At 31.5% G+C, this 25,159-nt stretch overlaps 1 protein-coding gene across 1 annotated transcript in view; it reads right to left on the bottom strand.

The window, feature by feature from the left end:
- Positions 1 to 25,159, bottom strand: part of LOC145246684 (uncharacterized) — a 98,370-nt gene that overhangs the window by 19,858 nt on the left and 53,353 nt on the right. The window contains exons 14-19 of the mRNA XM_080108404.1: positions 21,114 to 23,818; positions 17,744 to 17,957; positions 15,249 to 15,409; positions 11,921 to 12,051; positions 3,758 to 3,874; positions 786 to 953 (exon numbers count right to left, since the gene is read on the bottom strand). Coding sequence (XP_079964530.1) covers positions 786 to 953; positions 3,758 to 3,874; positions 11,921 to 12,051; positions 15,249 to 15,409; positions 17,744 to 17,957; positions 21,114 to 23,818 — 3,496 coding nt within the window. The remainder of the gene's footprint in view (positions 1 to 785; positions 954 to 3,757; positions 3,875 to 11,920; positions 12,052 to 15,248; positions 15,410 to 17,743; positions 17,958 to 21,113; positions 23,819 to 25,159) is intronic.

Consider the following 25,159-nt stretch of genomic DNA (forward strand, 5'->3'; position numbering starts at 1 on the left):
TGAAACATGATTCGGAGCTAATCCTGAGTCCTCGCCTCTCTGAGGTTTGTCGCTGGAACTATGATAGGCTAACACTTTTATCTGCTATTGCAGTGGATCGTCATGCCTCGTCAGCATTCGTTCAGCCAAACTACTTCAGGGTGAATGTTGAAACAAGTACACGTGAGAGGGCTAGCTTGTGGTGTTAGGACGGATATTCGTGCATTTTTATTTGAAACTGTCATAAAAACACTATGCAACCTTAAAAATAGTACAAGACATCTGTAGCCATTTTTATATGCACAATGGCATGGAAAATTCATTTCTGACCCTCTTTTTATCTAATTAGGTACATTATTTTGCAAAAGTGTCACCTTTTGAGAATTTTGTTGAATCTTAGTGATGCGAGTGATGAAAATGGCAAGAGTAATCTCATCATCATATTTCAGCGATGGAGTAACATTTTAAAAGAAAAATATTGGCAGACTACTGCTGGAATATAGAAAGAGAGGATGACACTCAACGCAAGAGGGTTAAGATGACAAATGTTGTTTGAATGGACAATTCTGTGTTTTTTCATTCAAAACGGATAATAATAAAGTATGATGAAACTACATAAATTACATGAAAACGGTACCTAATCTAGAGAAGGTCAGGATACTTTTCTTACCTTGAAACAGGCCTTATGTGGCATGCACTTTTTTTTTAAAACTTATAATTTGTTGTTTAAATGCTATGTTGTTGCAGTGATAAAATCAACTTTAAAAGGAAGACATGTTTCCAACTTTACGAAACAGGCAGCTTACCTGAACTAACTGCAGATTTGCCTGCTTAGAACATTTTTCTTTAATGACGTGACAGATTTTTTCGGCTGATGATTTCAGTTTTTTCCGATCATCTTCATTTGTGAAATGAGCGAGCAGAATTCCTTTCCAACAACCAAGCCAATGTTGTTCCATTTGGTTAAGAACATCCTAAAAAAAAAAAAAAAAATATTCAGCATTTATTTAGATGGATGCACAAATATGCCAGTTCAGAGTTCAGAATCAAAAAAAAAAAAAAAAAGAAGCTAAGTGGTTGACTATAGTCGAAGGCGATCCAAAGGCTCCCTTTTCATTAGCTGCTACAGCAAAGTGTAGGGGAAGGTATTATTACTCCACTTGCCCTTGATCCTCCTCATATAAATGCTGAGTTTTCAGCAAGGGGGCATCAAGTACCATTTTTTTTGTTTTTTTTAAGTTTATGACTCAATGGAGGATTGAACCCTGGCCCATTAGCAAGCACTCTTATCATGTCAAATAATAATAACAACAGAGAACTGGAATTGCTACTGACAACTGCACAGGACAATGCAATTAGAACCTACTAAATAAGTTGCTACACAAAATATGTAGGGGAGGGCACCACTCCATTTACAGGATTACCGTACTTAGTAAGGGAGCATCACATACCATTTTTTAAATCTTTGATATAACTCGACCAAGGAGTGAACCCCAGTTTCGCAGCCCATTAGCCAACACTCTTACGATTATGCAAAATGGTTCATTCAAAATAAAACAGGATCAGTTAAAACCATATGTGTACACCAAAAATTATGGAAAATCATCAAGTACAATTTTAATAAAAACAGAGTCCACAAACTCTGAACTATAAGACCACATGACGTTTTCATATTAGAAAAAGGGAGATAACTGGCTTGAACATGCATAATGACAGCACTTGAACCTATAATAAGAAATATATTTATTTATTACTACAATATTTTCTAATTAATAATTTTCTATAATTTCTGGGGTACAAAAATACTTTTATCCAGTAGGTGAGTCAGGGCTCTATGGACGAACTTATCTTTAGTTGACCTTTGAAAACTAAATATTTTTTTTTACTAGCCAAATAGAAAAGTTACTAGCCAAACCCACATGATTTTTAGAATATGATATGTTCGTTCTGTGACGAGTATGTACATCATAAAGATTTTTCTGTGCTTTTTTAAGAAAGTGCAATTCTAAAATATACAACAAATTTTATGTTGATACTTGAAGGTATAAATATTCTAATTTCTTCAGATATTTTTTAAAACAGCCTTCGTTAAAAAAAAAAGAATATATTGTTCTATTAAACTTTTATTGTTTAAATAATTTAACTTTATTTTATAAAAAAAAAAGTTTAAAAAGATATTTTTCACTCAGTAGTGAGCTTTGGAAGATTGTCAGTGAAAGAAATACGATTGCTAAAAGATAAGTGTTTCATTATTTCTAGTCGCCACTTTAAAAAATCACTCGCAAATGCGACTGTTTCACTCGTAGTGTAGAGCCCTGCGGGTATATTTGGTGCTTGTTTAGAGTTTACCCATACAAAAAAAAAAAAAAAAATTGGTTAACGTAAATACGATGTACATACTTATGATGGAAAGAAAATTTTATACATTAAAAAGCATTTCAATTGATCAAGTATTTTTACTTTCATAATGAAAATCAAAATTTATGGCTAAACTATGAGCAACAATCTCACAACACCATTTTAAAAAGTCTTAACAAACAAGGGAGATAACTCAGAATCAAGATTTTAGAAAGCCTTTCTTAATATTGAAGGGAGGGGCATTAAAAAAACTCAAATTCGATTGATTTTCTTTATAAAAATAAAACAATTTATGTGATTTTTGGTGTATGATGTTTTCCTTCTATCATGGGTACATAGATATCACGCAGATTTTTTGTTATTTTTGTTCTTTAATAATGGGGGGGGGTAATTCTAAACAAACACCATACATTTATAAGTTTTCCTGTTTTATTTTGAACGGCCATATTTCACTTGGGCATTCATCTAAATAAGCACCAACTCTTTTTTAGAAACACAAGATTCAATGTAGAGACAAAAATAACTGCAGTTATGTTTTTGCTTCATTTTAAAACCATGTGCAGGTATATACGTATGCCAGCTGCATTAATCGGCATCCTCTGAAGGAGGCAATGTCAATGCTGTTCAAAAGCTAAAGTTAGAAAGCAGGATTCATGAGCTTTTCATATTTTATAATATATAAAAGCGAAAATGTATGTATGTATGTATGCTTTTCCTCAATGTCCACAAAAGGCTTCTTTCAGAGAAGCGCTCGCTCGCTCGCTTCACAACTTCTTAAAACTTTTTATATCATCTATAAATTGTAATATCTCACAGTTAACCACGGAGCTAGCCTGTCTATTTAATTTTATTGACTTTCAAACGATAATTATTCGACATTTCCCGCATTGGCACACGTTTTCGGTATAAAAAAAAGCGAAACTCGACTCTAATCACTGGCCAAAAGCCAGTGGTCTCTAGAGAGCTAAGTAACGTTTGGTCAATGCCGACTTCGTCATATCAGACGGTAGCTTTCATTTAGAGACGAGACGCTCCCCTTAATAAACAGGGAGCGGGTTTTTAAAAACAAACAAACCGATTTATTGACCTCATTAAAAACTGTCCCGCACAAAATGCTAACTGCTGAATAGCTATCGCCGTCACGTCAATCAAAAACGTGCACCTGTTTTTTTTTCACACTTTACTATTTTCCAACTGTGCGTCGTCAAGGCTTCGTTTTTTTTTCACATTTCGAGTTTTTTTCACACATACCTACAAACACCCGGGCAACGCCGGGTACCCCTCGCTAGTATTTTATAAATATAATTGTAGAATTTAAAAAAAAAAACGATATCAACTATGTTTATTATAACCTATAATAATAATAGAAGTGAAAATTGTATAAAAAAGAATTTGATTAACTGAAACATTTCACACTTACCTGCATTTTATTATCAAGATTATGCCTTGCATTCCACCATTCATTTTTATTTAAAAGGCTCAGACTTTTACGATTACCAATTTGGATGGATTCATACAATTTTAAGATTTCACTTCCCTGGAGAAAAAAAAAACAAAAAAAACAAAAAAAAAAACATAACTTTCTTTGTTATTCAGTTTTATATAGAGTGCTTGGAATAAATTTTACTTTTTTGTGGAAAAAAAAGTCATATCTTGGCCAATAATTGATATATTCTCTCAAACTTCAAAGTGCATCTCTTACAGGATCTTTCATTGAATATATCTCATTTAAAGAAGCAGAATGGTGACGACACAAACTGACAACCTGGATGTTTCAAGTTTGAATCCAGTTTGTTCCACAAAACTCACTTTCATTTAGGATGTTGGCAACCTTCACGTGATCCTTCCTGTAATCCCTAAATGTCTTTCTAGAAAGAATTCTGGCGAGAACAATGATCAGGGAAACCAATGCCAACAACAGAATCTTCAAATTTATATATGAGGATTTAAAGAAGCTGCTCTGATCGTCCACCACGACCAAGTGGAACCTGAAACTGAAGCATGTGTCTTTCATAGTGTCCTTTGAGAGATAACTGAACATTAATTTAGAACTGTCAGTCTGTTTGTCCTTGGTGTCACAGGCAGCATGGTTAGTGTCTTCTGCAACCGAAATACACACATAACAGTCCATTAGATTACAATCAGGCAAGTTTGGGGTCAGATGTTGAGTGCTAACGTCACAGAAATTTTTAAACTACTTCTGGGTTTTCCTGGAGATATGAAGTAATTAACTCCTCCTTCCACACACACAGTCCTCTCACAGCCACCTTTTCTACCCAACAGTCGACAACAACGGACAGATAAAATTCAAAATACATTCCTTAGATCTTTTTATGAATAGAGAGCTCACTTGAAAAAGCCACCTAGAGTCACCATCTGGGTTTGCATGTGTATCGATCGAGTGGGAAATGTATCATTTTATGTTAAATTCATATGCAAAACTGATCCCCCACTCTCAATTCTAAAATAGACCTCATTTTCTTCAAGTTTTCTGGGGTGTTCACACAAAATCATATCAACAATACCCTTTTTTTTTTTTTATTATTCCATACTGAAAATATATATCAGCTGATATATTTTAACTTGATTTATGCATTAAAATTTATTAAAATTTCGTTAAAATTAACTTTTTGTGTAAAAAGAATACTTTATACATTTTTTTTTTGTATATAATAAAAGTTTAAAATGAGAATATGTTTCGTCCAAGAAATAAGCAAGGAAAAAAAACATGACTGTTAGCAATAGAAAGACCTCAAGCAAAGAAGTGAAGGGGCGTGGAGAGACAGGAAGTAAATAAAAAATCTTCTTCCCCATTGTAAATATTTTGAAGTTTGGCAAACATTTCAAATAAGACAAAATAGTGAGAGGAAAAGAAAGAAAGAGAAAAATAAAAGTTGACATCTTTTTTATTATATAAAGGTCTGTCAACCACGTATATGTCCAGCTAAGAGTCAAAAGCTGCAAAATAAGGCCCACAAAGTTGATATTAGCTTAATCAGCATTGCCCTGGATGAATAATATTTGAAACTTTTAAAATATTATTCATTCTCTTGAGGTCAACTGATTTCATCAGAGAAAGTCTGTTTTTCAGTGTTATTAGGTATGAATTTGGACAGAAAATGCTGATTTTTCCTGGTATGTGTGTGTCCTGCTAGAGAGGGTAAAATGAGGGAGGAAAGAGAAAAACAGATAAATAGTGAGAGGTAAAAGAATGGAAGTTATGTTCCACTTTTGCCCCATTGTTGTTGTTGTTAATAATAATAAAAATAATAATAATAATAAAAATAATAATAAAATAATAAAAATAATAATAATAAAAATAATAATAATAATAAAAATAATATATATATTATTCCTTAATTGGAATTCATTTTTTGAGATGAGCATTATATATATTAATTTATTTTTATTTTGGACTACTAGTCTCATCTTTATTAGTTGTTGTTTTTTCATATTTTATTGGATTGTTTATTCACAACGTTTCGGCCACCTAATGGCCTTCGTCAGATGGTAACCGCGACGGATAGGATAGTAGTCCGAAATAAAAATAAATTAATAAATAAAAATAATAATTCAAATAATAATAATAATAAAAATAATAATAATAATAATAATAATAATAAAATAATAATAATTAAAATAATAATAATAATAAAATAATAATAAAAATAATAATAATAAAAATAATAATAATAAAAATAATAACATTAATAAAAATAATAATAATAAAAATAATAATAATAAAAATAATAATAATAATAAAAATAATACTAAAAATAATAATTAAAATAATAATAATAAAAATAATAATAATAAAAATAATAATAATAAAAATAATAATAATAAAAATAATAATAATAAAAATAATAATAAAAATAATAATTAAAATAATAATAATTAAAATAATTAAAATAATAATAATAGTAATAAAAATAATAATGATAATAATAATAATTAAAATAATAATAAAAATTAAAATAATAATAAAAATAATAATAATAATAATAATAATCAAAAAAAAAATAATAATAATAATAATAAAAGCAAATTTCAGCAGGATTTTGCTTTTTCTAAATTAGAAAATTACATTCTTAAGTACAGCAAAAATTAACAATTTCAGAAACAACTGTCATAAGAAGGAAAGATGAGATGAGAGTCAGAGGAAGAGGAAAAAAAAACAGAAAGATAAAACGAGAGAAGACGAAAAAAAAGAAAAAAAAAAAAAGAAGATTTTATTCATCATCATATTCGATTTAACGTCTCTTTTACACACTAGAATATGTTGGATAGATTTTTGAAATTACCTTCTAAAATTCTGGCAAGTATTTTATCCCTCACGTCCATGCTTTTTTGGCCTTCCCCTGCAAACTGGACCTGCTACCTCAACTGTTCTACATCTAATAACCGAAGAACTCTCCTTGATTATTTCAACATGGCCATGCAATTAAAGTTTATTCTTCCGCGTAGATTTTCCTATAATGTCCAGATGTAATCTTCTAATATCATCAAAACTAATCTTGTTCCAGACACACATTACACATCCATCGTATCATTTATCTCCATGCAACGTATGTCCTCAACCACCACTCACCCAGTTTCACTTCCATACATCATTTACATCATTACACTGCATACACATGCCTGATAGACTCTTCCTTTGATTGACAGTCGTAACTGCTGGTTAGTAATGGTAGAAGTTCCTTGAACTTGCTCTCTCCACTCCTAATTCTTGTAATCATACTAGCATCTGTCGCACCCCATGCTTCATCCAATATCATAAAGGTAACAAAACTTATAACCTTCCCATTGTAACTATTTGCGTCATCCAGATATACTTTCTCCACATCACAGTTATCATCCATTTTCACTGTTTTACATTACTTGCACACAAATTGGAGTTAAGTCCAAAAATTCAGTATACAAAGTGGATTCGGTTATTATGAGACCTATCACCTTACATTCTAGTATGTGCATTAAGTATTAAATTACTTTTAACACTAATATGTAGTTAAATCAAAATAAATTATTTCTGAATTGTTAAAATGATTTTGAATGCTATTGATAATATTTACCTATTCATTTATTAATTATGTTTGAAAATATGATATACTAGCAAAGGTGCTCACTCTGCGGGTATCCGAGCATACAACAAAGTCCTGAAAAATAGTGTTGACCTTGAAAAATAGTGTGCACCATCACTAAGTGTGAGACCATTATCATGTCAGGTTTAGTCATGATCGGTTCAGTGGTGTGGGCTGTAGAAGAGCTGTAGATACAGACACACACACACAAATGCTACTATATATATACTAGCATGGATGCCCGGCGTTGCCCGGGTGTTTTGAGGTGTATGCTGAGCAAACAAAAAAGAAAGGTCAATTTTTTTAACTTTGACCCCTATTATGACCCCTTAAAATTTATTGTTTAGGGCTCAAATCAAGTTATTAAGTTAGATCCATGTCCAAGGAATCTATATCTAAAATTTGAAGTGTTTAGACCCAAAATTGTAGGAGGAGTTTGGTAGAGTTCTCAAAGGTCAAATCGTTGAACTTAGACCCCTTAATCACCAAATTTCTGGTTGAAAACCGATCACATCGATTTTCCCAAATCTCAGTACCCTGTATATCAAATTTTGAGTCTGTAGGCTAAAATTGACAGAGTTATTGCGTAGGGAAATATACACACACAGACACTTTCACAGATATATCATAATCATGACATTAAATCTAAGCTATAATTATTTTGTTAATGTAATGTTTTACCTAAATATGGAACAGTAGTCACTAAACATAAAACGAAATACGAAACCATATGGAAATGATTTATTTCAAAAAATTATTTTAGTTTTAACATTTCTCATGCTATCACAAAACAATAAAAAATAATAAACTTTCATTTCTATAAAGAATTTTTCTTTTTGTTTTAACACTTGTGTTGTTCAAAAAAAAAAAAACAAAAAAAACTCATGAGAATTTTTATTATTTACATTTCTATAAATGGTGTCTTTTTGAAATAACATGTTTATGTCTTTCACAAGTTTTATCACAGAATTTTGTCATAAATAAAGTATGGAAGGTTTTTATTAAAACTTCTTGTGTTATCAAAAACCAGAAAACAACTTATTTTAAACATTTGTATAAAAATGTTTCTTGGAATGAATAAATGGAATGAAAGTTTAAATTACTTTTTGAAATAAAATATTTCCATATGAATATATTTTAAATCTAACATATAAAAGGTTATATTCTGTCTCCATATTTTCAAACTACATACTCCAAAACTAAAAGTCACAGAGCGGTGCTAGGGGCCTCAAATGATTGGATTTTTTACGGACTGTCCTTTTATGGGCCTTTAGTCGGTTAAAATAGTTTTCAAGGGGTTAAAAATGGGTAAAAATTGAAAAAAAATCGTTATACATTTTGTACACTCATCTTAGTTTATTTTTAATTTTTAATCAGTTCATATGCATGTTACATTAGTACAGTGGTAACATCACCAGCTTTGAATGCTACAGTTTTGCTTTCGGATTCGATTCTAGCTGATGGCACCCCAATTTTTTTTTTTTTACTTTTGAAATCACGACTCTATAATAAAATATACGAAATCTGGATGAATTAAAATATCATATTTAAGCGTATTTTACGACCAAGCAAAGACGGAATAGTACCGGACTCAGTTTTCACAAACAAAGAAGGGGCATTTTTAACTTTTTGGGAGCTCTTCAACACTACAACCATTGATCACTTTTATCTAGGTAACATTTGCCACCAGATCTTAACTTTCCACGGCATTTCTTCAAGTCTTTTACAAGCAAGTACTAAATCATCACAATACAACATCTCTTCTGGATAATCCATATGAAACTCCAGAGACAATGCTTATAAAAGACACATGAAAAGTAATGGACTCATTACAAAGCCCTGAAGTACTCCTACTTTAACAATAAAAGCCGTCACTAAATGTGCAGTTAATTCAATCACATTTTTGAACATTGCTTGAACAATCTTCGGCAACTACTCATTTTCTCCTAGTTTATACAAAGCCCCCCCCCCCCAGATAATCTCTCTTTGCACTTTGTCAAAAGCTTTCTTCAAATCTACAGATACAAAATACAGGTTCTTCTTCTTACCAAGATACTTCGCTTGTACATCTCTAGAGACATGATTCATCAATTTTATGCCCTATCTAATTAACTCTATCTAGTGCTTCCTCTTCACTTCTGTAACAATTCACAATTGTATTAAGTTCCCAGACTTTCAGGATAATATTTTCTATTATGATAGGATTTGTCAAGTTTAAGATTATCTTAATCAGAGGTCTTCAAAGTTTTCAAACGGGGAGCTATATTGACTTTTTAGAGCTATGCGATCCAAAATAAAAAAAAAAAAATCACCCAGACTTGTTTTATACGGTTTTGCTTTTTAGTGAAACTGGTTCTCCAAAACCTCATTCTTCTAATCTTTTTCTGAACAAAAAGAAAAAAGAAAAAAAAAAACACCACACTATTTTTACAGGTTTCCATTTAAAAATATTTTTCCTGGATATTTTTATATTTTCAATAACAGCTCCACAGGCCAGATTAAAGACTTTATTGGGCCGGATCTGGCCTGCGGGCCGTAGTTTGGAAACCTCTGATCTAAATGACCATTTCACGTGCAGTCCTCAACATCTCTCCAACAACGCCCTCGGTTTATCCAACCTTACCCTTCATCAATTTACTCACAGCTTCCTGTACCATTTCTTTCTCAATTCTTATAGCTGAATCAGATACTGTTTCAACTTTTAGATTTTAAGGCTTTAGTGAATTGGCAGAAATCAGCATTTTCTTATTACAATGAAAACAGAAAGAAAAAGAATTTTCCCAAGTGAAAATTTACACTCATTAGTTTCGCCCCAAATTAAATAAAAGTTGTGATTAATGGGTGTTTACATAATTGCAGGACAATCTGCAGCTCTTGTCCAGTATTTCCCCTATATTAAACAAACTAAATAAATAAAGAAAAATCTGTATGAAGTATCCCTGATGAAATGAAAACATTCTAAAAACCATATAAATTGATCCAGTAACATTAAAGGGAGATAACTCAACAATACAAAGTTGTGAGATTTTTGTTGTAATGCCTATGAATTCTCATTAATTGCTTAAAAATTTTATTTTCTTATTTAAAAATAAGACTACTTGATCAATTCATGTGATTCTTAAAATGCAATATTTTCGTTTCATCACGGATATGTACATATACAGAATTTTTTTTTATTTTTGTTTTTTAATATAGGATGAGTTCTGGACAAGAATCCAATCTGCCCCCCCCCACACACACTCCCACTGGTACTGAAAATGCCTTTCTTTATTTACAACATCAATAAATTTTTGCAACTTAAGCAAATTTCCTCAATGACTTTGTCAACAAAATTTACATATATTTATAACAAATCCAATTTATCTGGTTCTATTACTCTTAATTGCAAGTAAACTATAGTTTGGTTATTAGGTGGCTGAAATTATCTTCTAAATTGACAAATTACAGAAATTGATAAATAAGATTATCTTTTAAATTGACAAATTACAGAAATTGATAAAATTATTTTCTAAATTAACAAATTACAGAAATTGAAAAATAAAATTATCTTTTAAATTGACAAATTACAGAAATTGATAAATAAAATTATCTTTTAAATTGACAAATTACAGAAATTGATAAAATTATTTTCTAAATTAACAAATTACAGAAATTGATAAATAAAATTATCTTTTAAATTGACAAATTACAGAAATTGATAAAATTATTTTCTAAATTAACAAATTACAGAAATTGATAAAATTATCTTCTAAATTGACAAATTACAGAAATTGATAAATAAAATTATCTTTTAAATTGACAAATTACAGAAATTGATAAATAAAATTATCTTTTAAATTGACAAATTACAGAAATTGATAAAATTATTTTCTAAATTGACAAATTACAGAAATTGATAAATAAAATTATCTTTTAAATTGACAAATTACAGAAATTGATAAATAAAATTATCTTTTAAATTGACAAATTACAGAAATTGATAAATAAAATTATCTTTTAAATTGACAAATTACAGAAATTGATAAATAAAATTATCTTTTAAATTGACAAATTACAGAAATTGATAAATAAAATTATCTTCTAAATTGACAAATTACAGAAATTGATAAAATCATTTTCTAAATTAACAAATTACAGAAATTGATAAATAAAATTATCTTCTAAATTGACAAATTACAGAAATTGATAAAATTATCTTCTAAATTGACAAATTACAGAAATTGATAAAATTATCTTCTAAATTGACAAATTACAGAAATTGATAAAATTATATTCTAAATTGACAAATTACAGAAATTGATAAAATTATCTTCTAAATTGACAAATTACAGAAATTGATAAATAAAATTATATTCTAAATTGACAAATTACAGAAATTGATAAAATTATCTTTTAAATTGACAAATTACAGAAATTGATAAATAAAATTATCTTCTAAATTGACAAATTACAGAAATTGATAAATAAAATAATTCAATCTAAAATCTACTTTACAATGTTACCTCTTTTTGACTATATGCTGGCAATGAGACGATCGTTGGAGCAGTGCTGTGGCGATATTGCGTAACTACCAGCATCGGGGGTGAAGAGAAGTCAGGTGTGGCTGTAACAGACATGTGACAAACGGTCCAATCTACGACAGAAAAAACAAAACAATTACTATTATCAATAACAAAAAGAGGGGGGGGTGAAAAAAGAAAAAAAAAAAGAAAAAGAAATTATCGAATGTTAAAAACTAGTTGAAGTATTTGTCTGTATCAGGTGAACGATTTTTTTTTTTTTCCTCTACAGAAATCACTCCAGATGGATGCACATATGCAAATACCAAGCCGTGTACGAAATGACATCACGGTAAGGAAAAGGACTATAAAAAGGAGTATGATCACGTTAGCAACGGAGTGAATGTCACAGCCGTAACAGGCAGTCACGTGTGGTGGGAGAAAGAGGAAATGAATGTCATTGTTACAAAAAAAAAAAAAAAAAAAAAGTTATTACTTGTCCTATGTTCCTTGCGACATACTCTGCATACAACATGTTGGGTTTACATGTGTGAACATATCAAGGACAACGTTATACAGACAAGGAACAAAGCCACTTAAAGTAAGGAGCTAAAAATTACTACTTTGAATCAAAAATTACTACCACTGCACAGTTTAACATTCTGTTATGCTGGGGTTGGATGCCTTCTTGTAGTGTGCTGGTGTTGATGGCTGCTCTCCAGGCATTATGATTACTGACCAAATGCTCTGTTATATTTAGAACTTAGAAGTCAGCCAACGATAAGTGTTCGATAGATCTGATTGGTGAACAAAGCATATGTATATTTCAGTAATATCTGCCTGAATTCGTAAAAAAGAAAGATTTATTATCTTCATTATTATCATTTATTTTATGGAGCTCACTCCAGATAACGGGTGAAGCCACTTGATGTAAGAAGTTCACAAAAACGAAAAATGATTATCAAAGAAACAGGTGATACCTATTTTTCTTAGTCTTGAAAAAAAGAATAAATAAATAAAACAAGATAGGAGGAAAACAGTCAGTGGGAAGAGAGTTCCACAATGCTGCACTTCTTGGAATAGAATGCTGGAATAGAATACTGGAATAGAATGCTGTATTATAATGAGGTATTAAAACGGTGAATTGATGGAAATACTGAGATAACTAAATAAGTAGATTGCATATTTAAAATTATGAAGAACCTTTTCCGTATACAGAATTACCTTGATTAGAGGTTCACCACCCAATAACAAATGTTCAGAATGAATATGATCAATCCGTGAGATTTTACCCATATTAAGGGTTCTTATTTCACTTGTTAATCTTGCATGAAGTTCTTAAAATGTGGAATTGTTGATTGCACAATAATTCCTTTTGTTATCCTCATCCTTTGATAAATACTATTATGGCATGAATTCTTCAGAATCGCTCAATTTATTCCCTGCTTCCTTTGTTCCAGCTCATTTCATTCATTGGTCCAGTGGTCACCATCAATTGGCTGTTTTGATACCTTATTGTAATGTAGCTTCCTATTCCAGTAGCTTCTATTCAAGAATTGCAAACTTGTGGAACTCTCTTTCATCCGATTGTTTTTCTCCTACCTATAGCTTTGGTCTTGGTCTTTTCAAGACTAAGGTCAATAGGCATCTCCCATCTTTGCAAATAATTGTCTTTCGTTCATGGTAGCTCCTTACTTCAGCTAGTTTCATACCTTGTTTGGAGCCATTTCCAGACAAAAAATAATAGAGTCTGGTATTGGAGAATTATTTGAATTTATTTCATTAATATCTCTGTTTTATTTTTACTCGAGTCAAAGTTCTCAGAAATTAAGGGTCACCTTCCTGACGCTAACATTTGATTTCTATATAAGATATACAGATATTCGAATATTCCATTAAAGTTATCCTTTACTTCTCAAACGCTGAGTTAGTAGAGAAGTTTGGAACATAATTTTCCTCTCCCCAATTGACCAGTTAAATAGTTATAGTATATCTTTCTTTTGGTCTCTTGGTCTTACTGGATCCCAAGACAAGAATCCATCTAGTCTGGTGGAGTATTCCGCTTCGTGCTGTTACACGAGGTAACATCACTTGAAGACAGTGCACTTTTCCTCGTAAAAGCCAGTGTAGGTTGGCCATAGCAAGGAGATTGTATTTGTGCCGTGAATACTATGTGATTTTCAATATTTAGTCATGGTTTACTTTCAACGAAAAGTATCCTCATACCAGGTTGTCCTGACAAATCCCTGTGCAGAGAGACCTTAGATACTCAAGGACAGTGTCTAGTAAACATTCAAGTTCTCTCCTGGATGCCTCAACTTATGTTCAACATTCTTATCACAGCAGGAGATATTTCTTGCAGTTGTAAATTATTTAACTTTTCAATACTTGACTCCAATTATTCTGGCATATTTTTTAACATATAGCTTTAACATGATGTCCATTCATAATTAATTGCATAGATTCACTATTAGTTTTAATTCTTGATAGTATAATGTGTGTGTGAAAATACCACAGTATTAGGATATCAAAATATATAACTTAGGTAGCTCGCAGCAACAGTATATGATCTTTTTAAGCATACAAGAATTATGGGACCTACCACCTCAAATTCTAGTTTGTATATTAAATTATTTTTAACACATGTAGTTAAAGCAAAATAAATTATTTTTGAATTGTTAAAATAATTTTGAATACTATTGATAATATTTACCTATTCAGTTATTTATTTATTATGTTTATATTTATGTTTGAAAAGATGAAGGTGCCCATTTCTGCGGGTATGCGACCATACAGCAAAATCCTGAAAACTAGTGTTGACCTTGAAAAATAGTGTGCACTATCCCCAAGTGGAGGACCATCATCATGCCAGGTTTGGTCATGATTGGTCCAGTGGTGTGGTCTGTAGGAGAGCTGTACATACAGACACACACACACACCTATGTTACTACTTATATATATATATATATATATATATATATATATATTATTATTCTTTATGTAAATACAGTCATATCTTGCTACAGTGTGCAGACCATTTCAATCATAATTGATCTCATCAGACAAGAAGATCTAAAAATTCAATTGGAAAGTGGTTCAAGACCAGCTTCGATTTAAGAGGAGAGAAAATATTTTGCCATGACTGGCATGAAGCAAGGTTAATGATTGTTAAGTTAGGGATCACGTTTACCCCTAACAAGGCATATCACCACTTGGACGTAAGGGCTACTATTTGGGACCATACCTAGGAAATATTAACAAGATGTTTTATGATACATTAATAATGATAATGGTAACAATATTAATATACATTATGTTTATTAAAACTTACCTGGATGAATAGCATCTATTAAGGAGTTTATGTTGGTGGGTTTTTGTCCAAAACTCAGCGCCTCTTTAGCCTGTTTTAGAGTTTCTATAGAAGGAGCATTTTGAATAGAGAAATGGTTTTTCTTTTGACTCTCAGTAGAATTTTGATCTTTTGTTAGTTTTCTAGAAAATAATTAAAATAAGAGAGTAAAAAAAAATCGACAAAAGGAATAAAAATGGAGAAAAAATAAAGCATTACTTCAACATGCCAAAATTCCATATTTTTTTCAACCCATTAAGTCCCAAGATATCTAAATTTTTACTACTGAGTTGAAACTGTAATACTAAAAAGGGGTTAAAATACACAGATTGAAAATAAGCAGTTATTTATTTTATTTAAAAAACAAAATATCGACTTTTATATAAATAGGATACAGTTGATATATATTAGAAATCAAGAGGCTATACATTAAAGATAAAATTTACACATTATGGTAAGGAATAAAGCAGCTTACACAAAGAGTTACATTGCATTTTTGATAATAAGTTAGTAATTTATTATTGTGAAACTCATTTATATAAGTTTGTATATCACCAAACAAATAGAATTTTAACAAATTTTGCAAGTAATTTTAAGAGATTAATTTATTGGTGGACTATTATCCTCATCTTCCTTAATTGTTGTTTTTACAACGTTTCGGTCAACTATTCCTCTGGCCTTTGTCAGGTGGTAACTGCGACGGAATAGGCACTCTGAATCTCCTAACTGCATCATCAGCAATTATTGCCTTCCATAGGACAACAACTATGGAAGGCAGTAATTGCTGAATATGCAGTTAGGAGATTCAGAGTTCCTATCTTGTCGCGGTTACCCCCTGACTAAGACCAGAGGAATAGTTGACCAAAACGTCCTGAAAACAACAACTAAGAAAGATGAAGATAATAGTTCGCAATAAATAAAATTAATAAATAATACTCATCTCAATAATGAATTCTAATTAAAGAATATATAAATTTTAAGAGGTTCTAACAACTTTTGATGATGAATTATTATACAATAATCAGAACCATTATATATTATAAATTTTAAAAAGAAATTATTTGGTGTCCTTAGGACAGTGGGACCTAATAACAAACACAATGCAAAAAATGTTGCCTTTGAATAATAAATCAATATAATTTTAAAATCTAAATTTAAGAAATGCTGAATAATCATTTGCATGTTTTTTGAATTTTTGAGATGAGAACTGATTATTCATATTATTTGGATTCTTCGGACTACTGTTCTCATCTTGAATGTTATTTTCACAACATTTCGATCGATGTAACTTCTGATCTTCTTCAGGTGCATCTCGTCAAATTTCTGTCGAACTAAGAATTCAGTACAGAATTTCAAACAGAATAAGATCATGCTTCCCCTGTTGATTAAATAAATGCTTCTGTTTGAAATTATGTGCAGATTCCCAAGTTCGACATGATAACCTGAAAACGGTCAGAGGTTACATCGAGTAAAACATTGTGAAAATAAACTCAAGATAAGAACAGTAATCTGAAGAATGTAAATAATATAAATCATCATCATCATATCTTGGAAATGAACAAAAAAAAAAATATTAAAAAGAAATCTTTTTTTAAATGTACCTATTTACTATGTCTCCCCATGAGACAGAGTTAGACACCAGAGTCGTTTTTTAACGTGGAGAAAAGGTACAAAAATTGTCTCAGTCGTGAAGGATTTCTCCTCCACCGAAAGAGAACAAGAAATAGAAGTGCAGCATCTGAAGAACAGATACTACACTTTGATCTTGACCAAAAGGCCAAGTAAGCAAAAAGATTTGCAAATATAACATTTTTAAAATTGCTGATAAAGTGGAGATAAATCGGTTCTTCATTATTTTGGCAAAATTCAAAAATCGAAATATTTATATTCAAGTAAAACAAATGGTAATTGCCATGTCACAGTAATGAACACATCCAAAAAGTATGAAAAACGAAAATATTAATGAAAATATTTTTCAAAAATAATTAGCAAACACCAATTTCGGCTCGTAAAAAGGGAGGTAATAATTTTCTGAAATCTTAGGCAAATTTAGCAAAACTTTCAATTTTCACTAATTGTCTTGAAAAATTGTTTTCATTAATTTTCTATCTTATTGTTTTTCATAATTTTGGGATATGTTCATTACTATAACATGACAATTAAGTAGATACCATTGGTTTCACTTGAAATTCAATATTTTGATGCAAATAAAAAATTTGGTACTCATGCAGAGTGATACATGCTGAAATAATATTATTTAAAAAGTCATTCTTAACATGAAGAGGGGAGGATGTTTTGTACCTATTCTGTACTTTAACCTTACAATTGAATAAAAAAAACATATCATAAAACTTTAATTAAACGTGGAAATACGATTTAAAAAATAGCGCAGATCAGTAAGTGCATTAGGACCAAAAATTTTTAAAAAGAAAAAAAGTAAATCCAACTTGTAAGTAGAAAAAGAAAAGGTTAAATACCTGATTTTTCTGCTTAACTGCGATATGAGGACATGTCGAAGTGTGACAGCCTGAGCTTCAGTTAAGTAAAATGCAGCCATTTCTGGATTTTGTGGAAGATAATTCATGGCTAGGGCTTTGCAAGTGTAATTGTATAACGAACAAGGAGGGAAAAGTTGCATCTGTGTATAGGCAAATTCTAAAGATTTTAACCTTGCATGACACCGGAATGAATCTGAAAATTAAAAAGAAATCCAAAACATTTTTAAATGAGAGTAAGAAGGAAAGAGAGATTTGAAATAATATTGGCTATACTCAAACACTGGAAGGAATGTACTATTTGATAGGATTAAAAGTATTTATAAGTGAAGTCGTTTTTCTAAGTACAGTGGAACCTCTAGATACAAAAGACTCTGCTTACGAAATTTTCAACTTACGAAATGTGATGTGAAACTTTTTTGTTCCTGCACCCAAAAATATTTTCTGGATATGAAACATAAGTGACAAAAATACTATTTTTTCAGGCACCTAATTCTTCAAAAATGTTTTTAAAATTGGGGTTTTATTCGATTTAAAATTCTTTTAGTAATTTTCTGGAAATATTTGTGTTGATTTTTATCTGGAAAATATTTTCTTGGAATTGAATTTGTGTATCACTCATGATTTTCAAAACAAAAAGAAAAAAAAAAAGAAAAAAAAGGGGAGATAACTCAACAATTCATCCTTATTAGATTCATGTTGCAATGCTTATGAATTGCCATTAATCATTTAAAAATATTTTTTTTTTTAATAAAAATTAAATTACTTGATTAGTTCACATAATTTTTAGAATATGACATTTTAATTTCGCCATGGACATGTACATCAAACAAATTTTTATTTATTTTTGTGTGATATGTCACTTCCGGCCACCGAGCTTGATGTCTCAGTCAAAACAATGACACTTCAACTCTCTGCGCTTATTCCGCCAGTTAGATAATAATTACATAAACATATAGATGGACATATATATATATATATATACATACATACATCGATAGATAAATAATTAACACTTTTAATTTTACTATTATCGAACACACGCAAGTTAAACATTTGTAGCATTTTCTTGTAGTTCTGTGTCTTGTTAACAGCAAATATTATTTTTACCATGACAGATATGCGAGCTTTTAACTCCTCCTCTCAATGATGTCATAGTTTTTGGTTCTTGTCCAGAATTTCCCCAATATCTCAACTAAAGAAACCCTTTGTTTTACAAGGACTCTAAAATATTCCATTATTGTCAGCTAATACACTTTCTAACTTCCGGCATAGAGCTACTGGAAGCGGTGACAAGGCAAATCAGGTCCTTCACTTTTTTCTCTCATATCTATATTTCCCCTGTGCATGTACTCTTTTTCAAGACATTAAAAACTGAAAATATTGAAAAAAAGGTCATATTGTACGTATCCATTTTGGACTGAAGATCTCCGGAATAATTTTTCACTCGATTGAGTAGTTTTTTTTTACAGCAGAAAAACATGTTTTTGTGAGAGCGCAATGAAGGTAGCCACCTTTGAATCTTTTTAACATACAATGAGGAGATAACTCAGTTTAAAGCACCGTCACTCCCTCCCCATCTTTAATACTAGCTTTTCTTCCTAAAAATCGAAACATGACTACCTTTTGCTTGGTATCATAACAAATTGTTTTTTCGCTGTAAAAAAACAACAAAAAAAAAACTTCTGGATCAAATTAAGTGAAATTTTTTTTCTGAGAACTTTATTCTATAAACGTACAATATAACCTTTTTTTTTTTTTTTCACTATTTTCATTTTTTAATGTCTTGATTAAAGTATACAAGTACCCATATTCCTTATAAAATTTCAAATAAAATAAAAACTTTTATTCTCTTAATTTTATTATTAAAAGTGCAAATAAAGTCTAATTGTAATTTTTACCTGTATAATTTTTGTTAATTTTTATTGTATACTTTTCAATAATGTCCTTTTCTTATATTTCAATAAATCGCTTCACAATAACTGATTAACAAAATAAAGCAAAGGAACTGATTTGCTTTGTCACCGCTTCCAGTAGCGCTAAGCCAGAAGTTAGGAAATATGTTAACTGACTATAACCAAATATTCATGAATATTCTATGTTTTTTTTCTATTGCTGTAAACTTGCATTCTAAAACATATAAAATATCTCATTTGTGAATGTATGCCTCTGAACACGTAATTTTGCTTATTGTATAACATGTCCATCACATTTAATGAAAAACCTAAAAATCTTTTTCACTGAAAATATTTCTCTAAATTTACCTCATCCCCAAAATACTTTGTCCCAATTGGAATCTCTAATCCAAAATTGGTGACCTCCCTAAACAAGAGATCCTTAAAAAACACATATACAAAAAGTGTATTATCTGGGTAAGTCAGACTACTGTTCTCATCCCGAGTGTAATTCACACAACGTTTTGGTCAATGTCACCTCTGACCTGCAGGTGTATCTTGTTGAACTTGGGAATCTTTCTCTCAAACTCTGGAATCTGTATGGAATTTCAAATAAAATTCTTTATTTAACCCGTATCGGTAACATGCTTTTGTTCTGTCAGCCATGACTGGGTACAAGTTTTATATAATTCGCAATCGTATTCTTTGTATCACCCACACTGAGGATTAGCCCTTCAACCTCCAGAAGGTGACTTACAACTGAACCTTATCTAGTATTTTATTTTTTATCATTATTTTTTTATCACAAGAGCACAAGTTTGCCCAGCTGGACAAACTGGAGTCCTTGTACCGGAAAAATATCCAGTAAATAAAATGTTGTTTAGTAAATCGTTATTTTTTTTTGCATTTCCATACACCAAAAATGGATATAAATATCACTAAAACATCCACTGGGTCATAAGCTTCATTTCAGTACCTTACTTGCCTGGGTGGATTGCCTGTAGGCTGAGATAAACCGCGTAAAACACACAATCCCAGACAGACATTAGGAAAATTTATAATAAGATATTATTTTTATCATATTTTTTATCTAGTATTTTATTTTTTACATTTTATTTTTTTTTATCATAAATTATGCCTCGGGTCCCTGTAAATAGCACACAAGATGAGAACAGTATATAAATATATATAAATAATACAATTTATCAATAATTATATAACTGGCATAACTTTACATAGAAACCGAGATGCATTGTGGTGGATTAAAAAAAAAAGGTTATTTCTAGTACCTTATGTTATCGCTTGTTTAGTAAATAAATACAAATAATGTTCAAATGACAGAGGAACGAACACAGGCACACACAATTCCATTGATATTAATATGTGAACATAAGGAATAAGGTTTGACCCGTTCATTTGAATGTGCCCGTGAATTTTAAAATTACATGAAATCTTACCATCATTTTGATCTTGACAGTCTGTTAACATTTTCTCTTTTTCGTCTTTTACCAATGTTTTCACTTGTCCTTTTCTGGTTGTTCTCCTTCCTTTGCCGCAATCAGATTTAGCTGCGCGTAAAAGTTCAGGAGAACTTAGCTCAAGAAGATCGTTAGAAAACGGTTGCCAATCTTTAATCTCTGCTTTGATGTCCTCCAATGAAAAGTAAGGCGATGACATCTCGTCATCGTCACTTGATGGAGATGAGGAGTCGGCATCCGCTAAAGAAATGAGCCCCAAATTCTCATTTAGATGAAAGACAGGCGTTAAAGAGACCGGCGAAAGAGAAAAGCTTTTTTCCAAAGGACTGGATGCCTCTCGTCGGGTTTCCCTTCCAATCCGATTGGATGCTTCCGTCAACTTGCTTTGCCAACCAGTGCACTTAGCCTTTGCTGCAGTTTTGCGTCTGCCAACTTTTTTTATGGGAAGTTCTTTATCAATTTCATCAAAATCATAAATATCAAATTCTTCATGTTCATTCTTTTTAATTGCATCACTGGCAACATTATTCCGAGATTTTAAGATTCTAGATTCTGGTGATTTCATTTTTTCACATTTATTGTCCAACAAATTCGGACTGATAGTTTCAGACAATTTTAAAGTAGAGTTTCTAGTGTTTTGCTTGGTCAATCGAGTGGTTTTCTTTGTAGTTCTTTTTACCTTTTCATAAGGACTTTGTTTGTTTTCGTTAAGAATAGGTGATTTGTTTTCATCGGTTTTTGAATCAGATAAATTATTTTTTACGCACCTTTTCGCTCTCGTTTTGGTTGCTTTAACATTTTTAGGAACCTTTGTCGTAACACAGGTAGATTTAATTTCCTCAATTTGAACAGCTTTAGTACGTGTATTGCAGAGTGGATCTTTGAAGTCCTTAGTCGCATTGGATTTTTCCAAACTTTCTAATTTTGATTCTAAAACTTCAATTTTTTCTGGCTCTTTCTCGATTTCTTGTGCCACCATGGCATCAAAGTTTCTTATTTTGCAATCATCTCCAGCATCATCGATGGAACATTCTCTTCCCATTTCAATCTCATTATCCATTTTGGATAGAATTTCTTTAGCCTTATTAGAAACTCGAGGTATCCGTCTTGTATTTCTTACCACTTTGGTTTTAACAGTTGGTTTACTTTTCACATCCAGTACAACAATCTTATGTGAAGGCGATTCTTTAGTAATGTCTGAACGAACACACAAAGAATTTCTCAGAGATGATTCCTCTTCAAACAGATTCAATTCATTTTGTTTGGCAAAAGGCAAATTTGCTTCATTTACCGATTCCAAACTTTTTATTTCTACTTCTGCTGTAAGTTTTTTCTTCGTTCCAGCTTTTTTAGGAATTCTTCGTTTTGGTAAATCTTCGACAATCGACATTGCTGTAACGTTAGCCACACATGATTCCAAAGGATCCTTTGTATCGTTGATCAGATGCGATGTCGAAGAACATTGTACATCAGCGCTCAAAGATATATCAGACAATCGAGAAGATAAAATATTTGTCTGGGATGATTCCTCTTCAAGCAGATTCAATTCATTCTGTTTGGCAGAAGGCAGATTTGTTTCATTTACAGATGCCAAACTTTTTATTTCTACTTCTTTACTAAGTTTTTTATTCGGTCCGGCTTTCTTAGGAATTCTTCGTTTTGGTAAATCTTCCACAATTGACATTGCTGTAATGTTAACCGGACACGATTCCAAAGGATCCTTTGTATCATCGGCCGAATGCAACGTTGAAGAACATTGTATATCAGGATTCAAAGACATATTAGACAACTGAGACGATAAATTATCCAAACTAGAATTTGGTTTTAGTAACTGACCAATGTCAATATGATCAACAACAGAGGGAATGGTGTTTGCAAGAGAAAGGATAAGTCCCGCCTGAAGAGTAAAAACCTCAGAGTTGTTGCACCCAACGACGTTAGCTAATAAGGCCAATCCCTTCTTTGCGCTATTAAAGGCGTTCTGAAACTTGCCTTCTCGTTCAAAGATCTGGGCTCTTATCAAATAGATCCGAGCCAGATCGTTACAACAGTTTTTCAAATGAACACTTTGTTCAGGGGCCATCTTAATCTCACGGGGAAATCCTTCTTTCTTCCTAAATGTACTGAGCACTTTACTCAACAGAGTATGCTCAAGGTTAGTTTTTATTAAGCTGCTCAGTTCACGATAAATAGCTTCTGTATCGGACAAGTTTTCCGGAAATGGTTGATGGTCAAACGCATAATCCAGCTCCCCAGATATCATCCGGCACTTTAACTGCAACTCTAAAGTGACCACATCTTGACACTTTGGGCAGAGACACTTTTGAGAGTGGACAGGACTTTCAGGGCAGTTTAATGTAGAAGTTGGAGTCGTCACAATTTGAGGCAGTGCATGCTTGCTAAGTGGGGTATGGTCAGAAAATGTGTCTGCTTTTAGAATGCTCTCTTCATCACTGCACTCAGCTGACCACCTGAATTTGTCAACTGGGCTTTTGGCTATTTGACTTTTGGGTGTACACATATTCTCCTCTGCTTGTGGACAGGGAGAATCTTCTGGTACTTCTTTCTTATTTTTATCACCAATCAGCAACATCAACTGGGCTTCATATTTGGCTTTAATGATATCTGAACGTTTTCCTGATAGAAAACTTATTCGAACCAACTGCAGGTAGAATGTTGCTGCCCTGTAAAAAGAATAAAAAAAGAATACAGCAATTATTTTGGTATCATTTAAATTAAAAAAAAAGATTTTTTGTCCAGAATTCCCCATACTAAAAAAAACAATCTGTATGATGTACATACTTGCAACAAAACGAAAATATCATATTCCAAAAATTATGTAAATTGATAGAGTATCTTTTTTAAACAAAAAACATCAAACTTTATTAATAACCAAGGAGTGACTGTTTCGCCCACCATTTTGAAGAAAATCTCAACAAAAAGAAGATAACATAACAATAATTCATACTTGTTTGATATATGTTGTAATGCCTACCAATTCCCATTAATTACTTAATGATGATTTTCTTATAAAAATAAAACTACTTGATCAATTCATGTGATTTTTGGAATATGATATTTTTTTTTTTCATCATGGGTATGTACATGATAAAGATTTTCCCTTATTTTGGGTTTTTAATACACGGAAAATTCTTGACAAAAAAAAAAAAATAAATAAATTGATCATAAAAAAAAATGATTCTAACCAGTTGTAGTTAGAATAGTCCACAAAGATTTTATAAGTCATATAGGTAGCTGGTAAATGAAAAAGGAACAATGTTGATGTTGAGGCAGGTTTCAGTATTCCACTCTGATGAAACTAGTAGATAGGGGGAAGATAGTATTAGTCAAGGAGTGCTTCAAGTTGGCCTCTCTTTTTATTTTATCTTTTTTTTTTTGTTTTAAATTACATTTTATTACATGTTCACCCCAAACAAGGCACATTGCCACTTTGGTGTAGGGGGCTACTATCAGGGGCAACAGCTATTGGGGTACTATGTAGGGATTGGGCAGCAAGATGTCGGTTCACGTTACACTTGAACTTCTGCATGTCAGTACAGTTGGGGAAGCAGGAACCTGGAATGGAATTCCAAAGTCTAGCGGTTCTGGGGAAGAAACTACTGGATCTCTACTGTGTGGGGGTGGGATTTAGCTGCCTGTCAGGTTTGTCAAGGGTGTTTACGTCGTGGGGGCACAAGTGCTTGCAGTTCGTCAGAGCATTCACCATTAAAATATTTGTAGAACAGGCAGAGGGAGGCCACATTTCGTCGATGGGACAGAGGCTGAAGCTTAGATGACAGTTCAGGACCTATCAGGTTGGCGACTCTCTTTTGAACCTTGTCTAGAAGCGAGAGACTAGTAGCAGATGCATCAGCCCAAATATGACAACAATACTCCATACATGGGCGAATGGTGGCCTTATAGAGGTACAGAATACTTTTGGGTGTTAGTAGTTTTCTAGCATGGTAGAGAGAGCCTACCTTCTTCGCGGTCCTGTCAATGCTGTTTGTAATTTTGATGAGTTT

The sequence above is a fragment of the Euprymna scolopes genome, chromosome 24, assembly GCF_053919585.1.
Source record: "Euprymna scolopes isolate OS-2025 chromosome 24, ASM5391958v1, whole genome shotgun sequence".
In the NCBI taxonomy this organism is placed as follows: Eukaryota; Metazoa; Mollusca; class Cephalopoda; order Sepiida; family Sepiolidae; genus Euprymna; species Euprymna scolopes.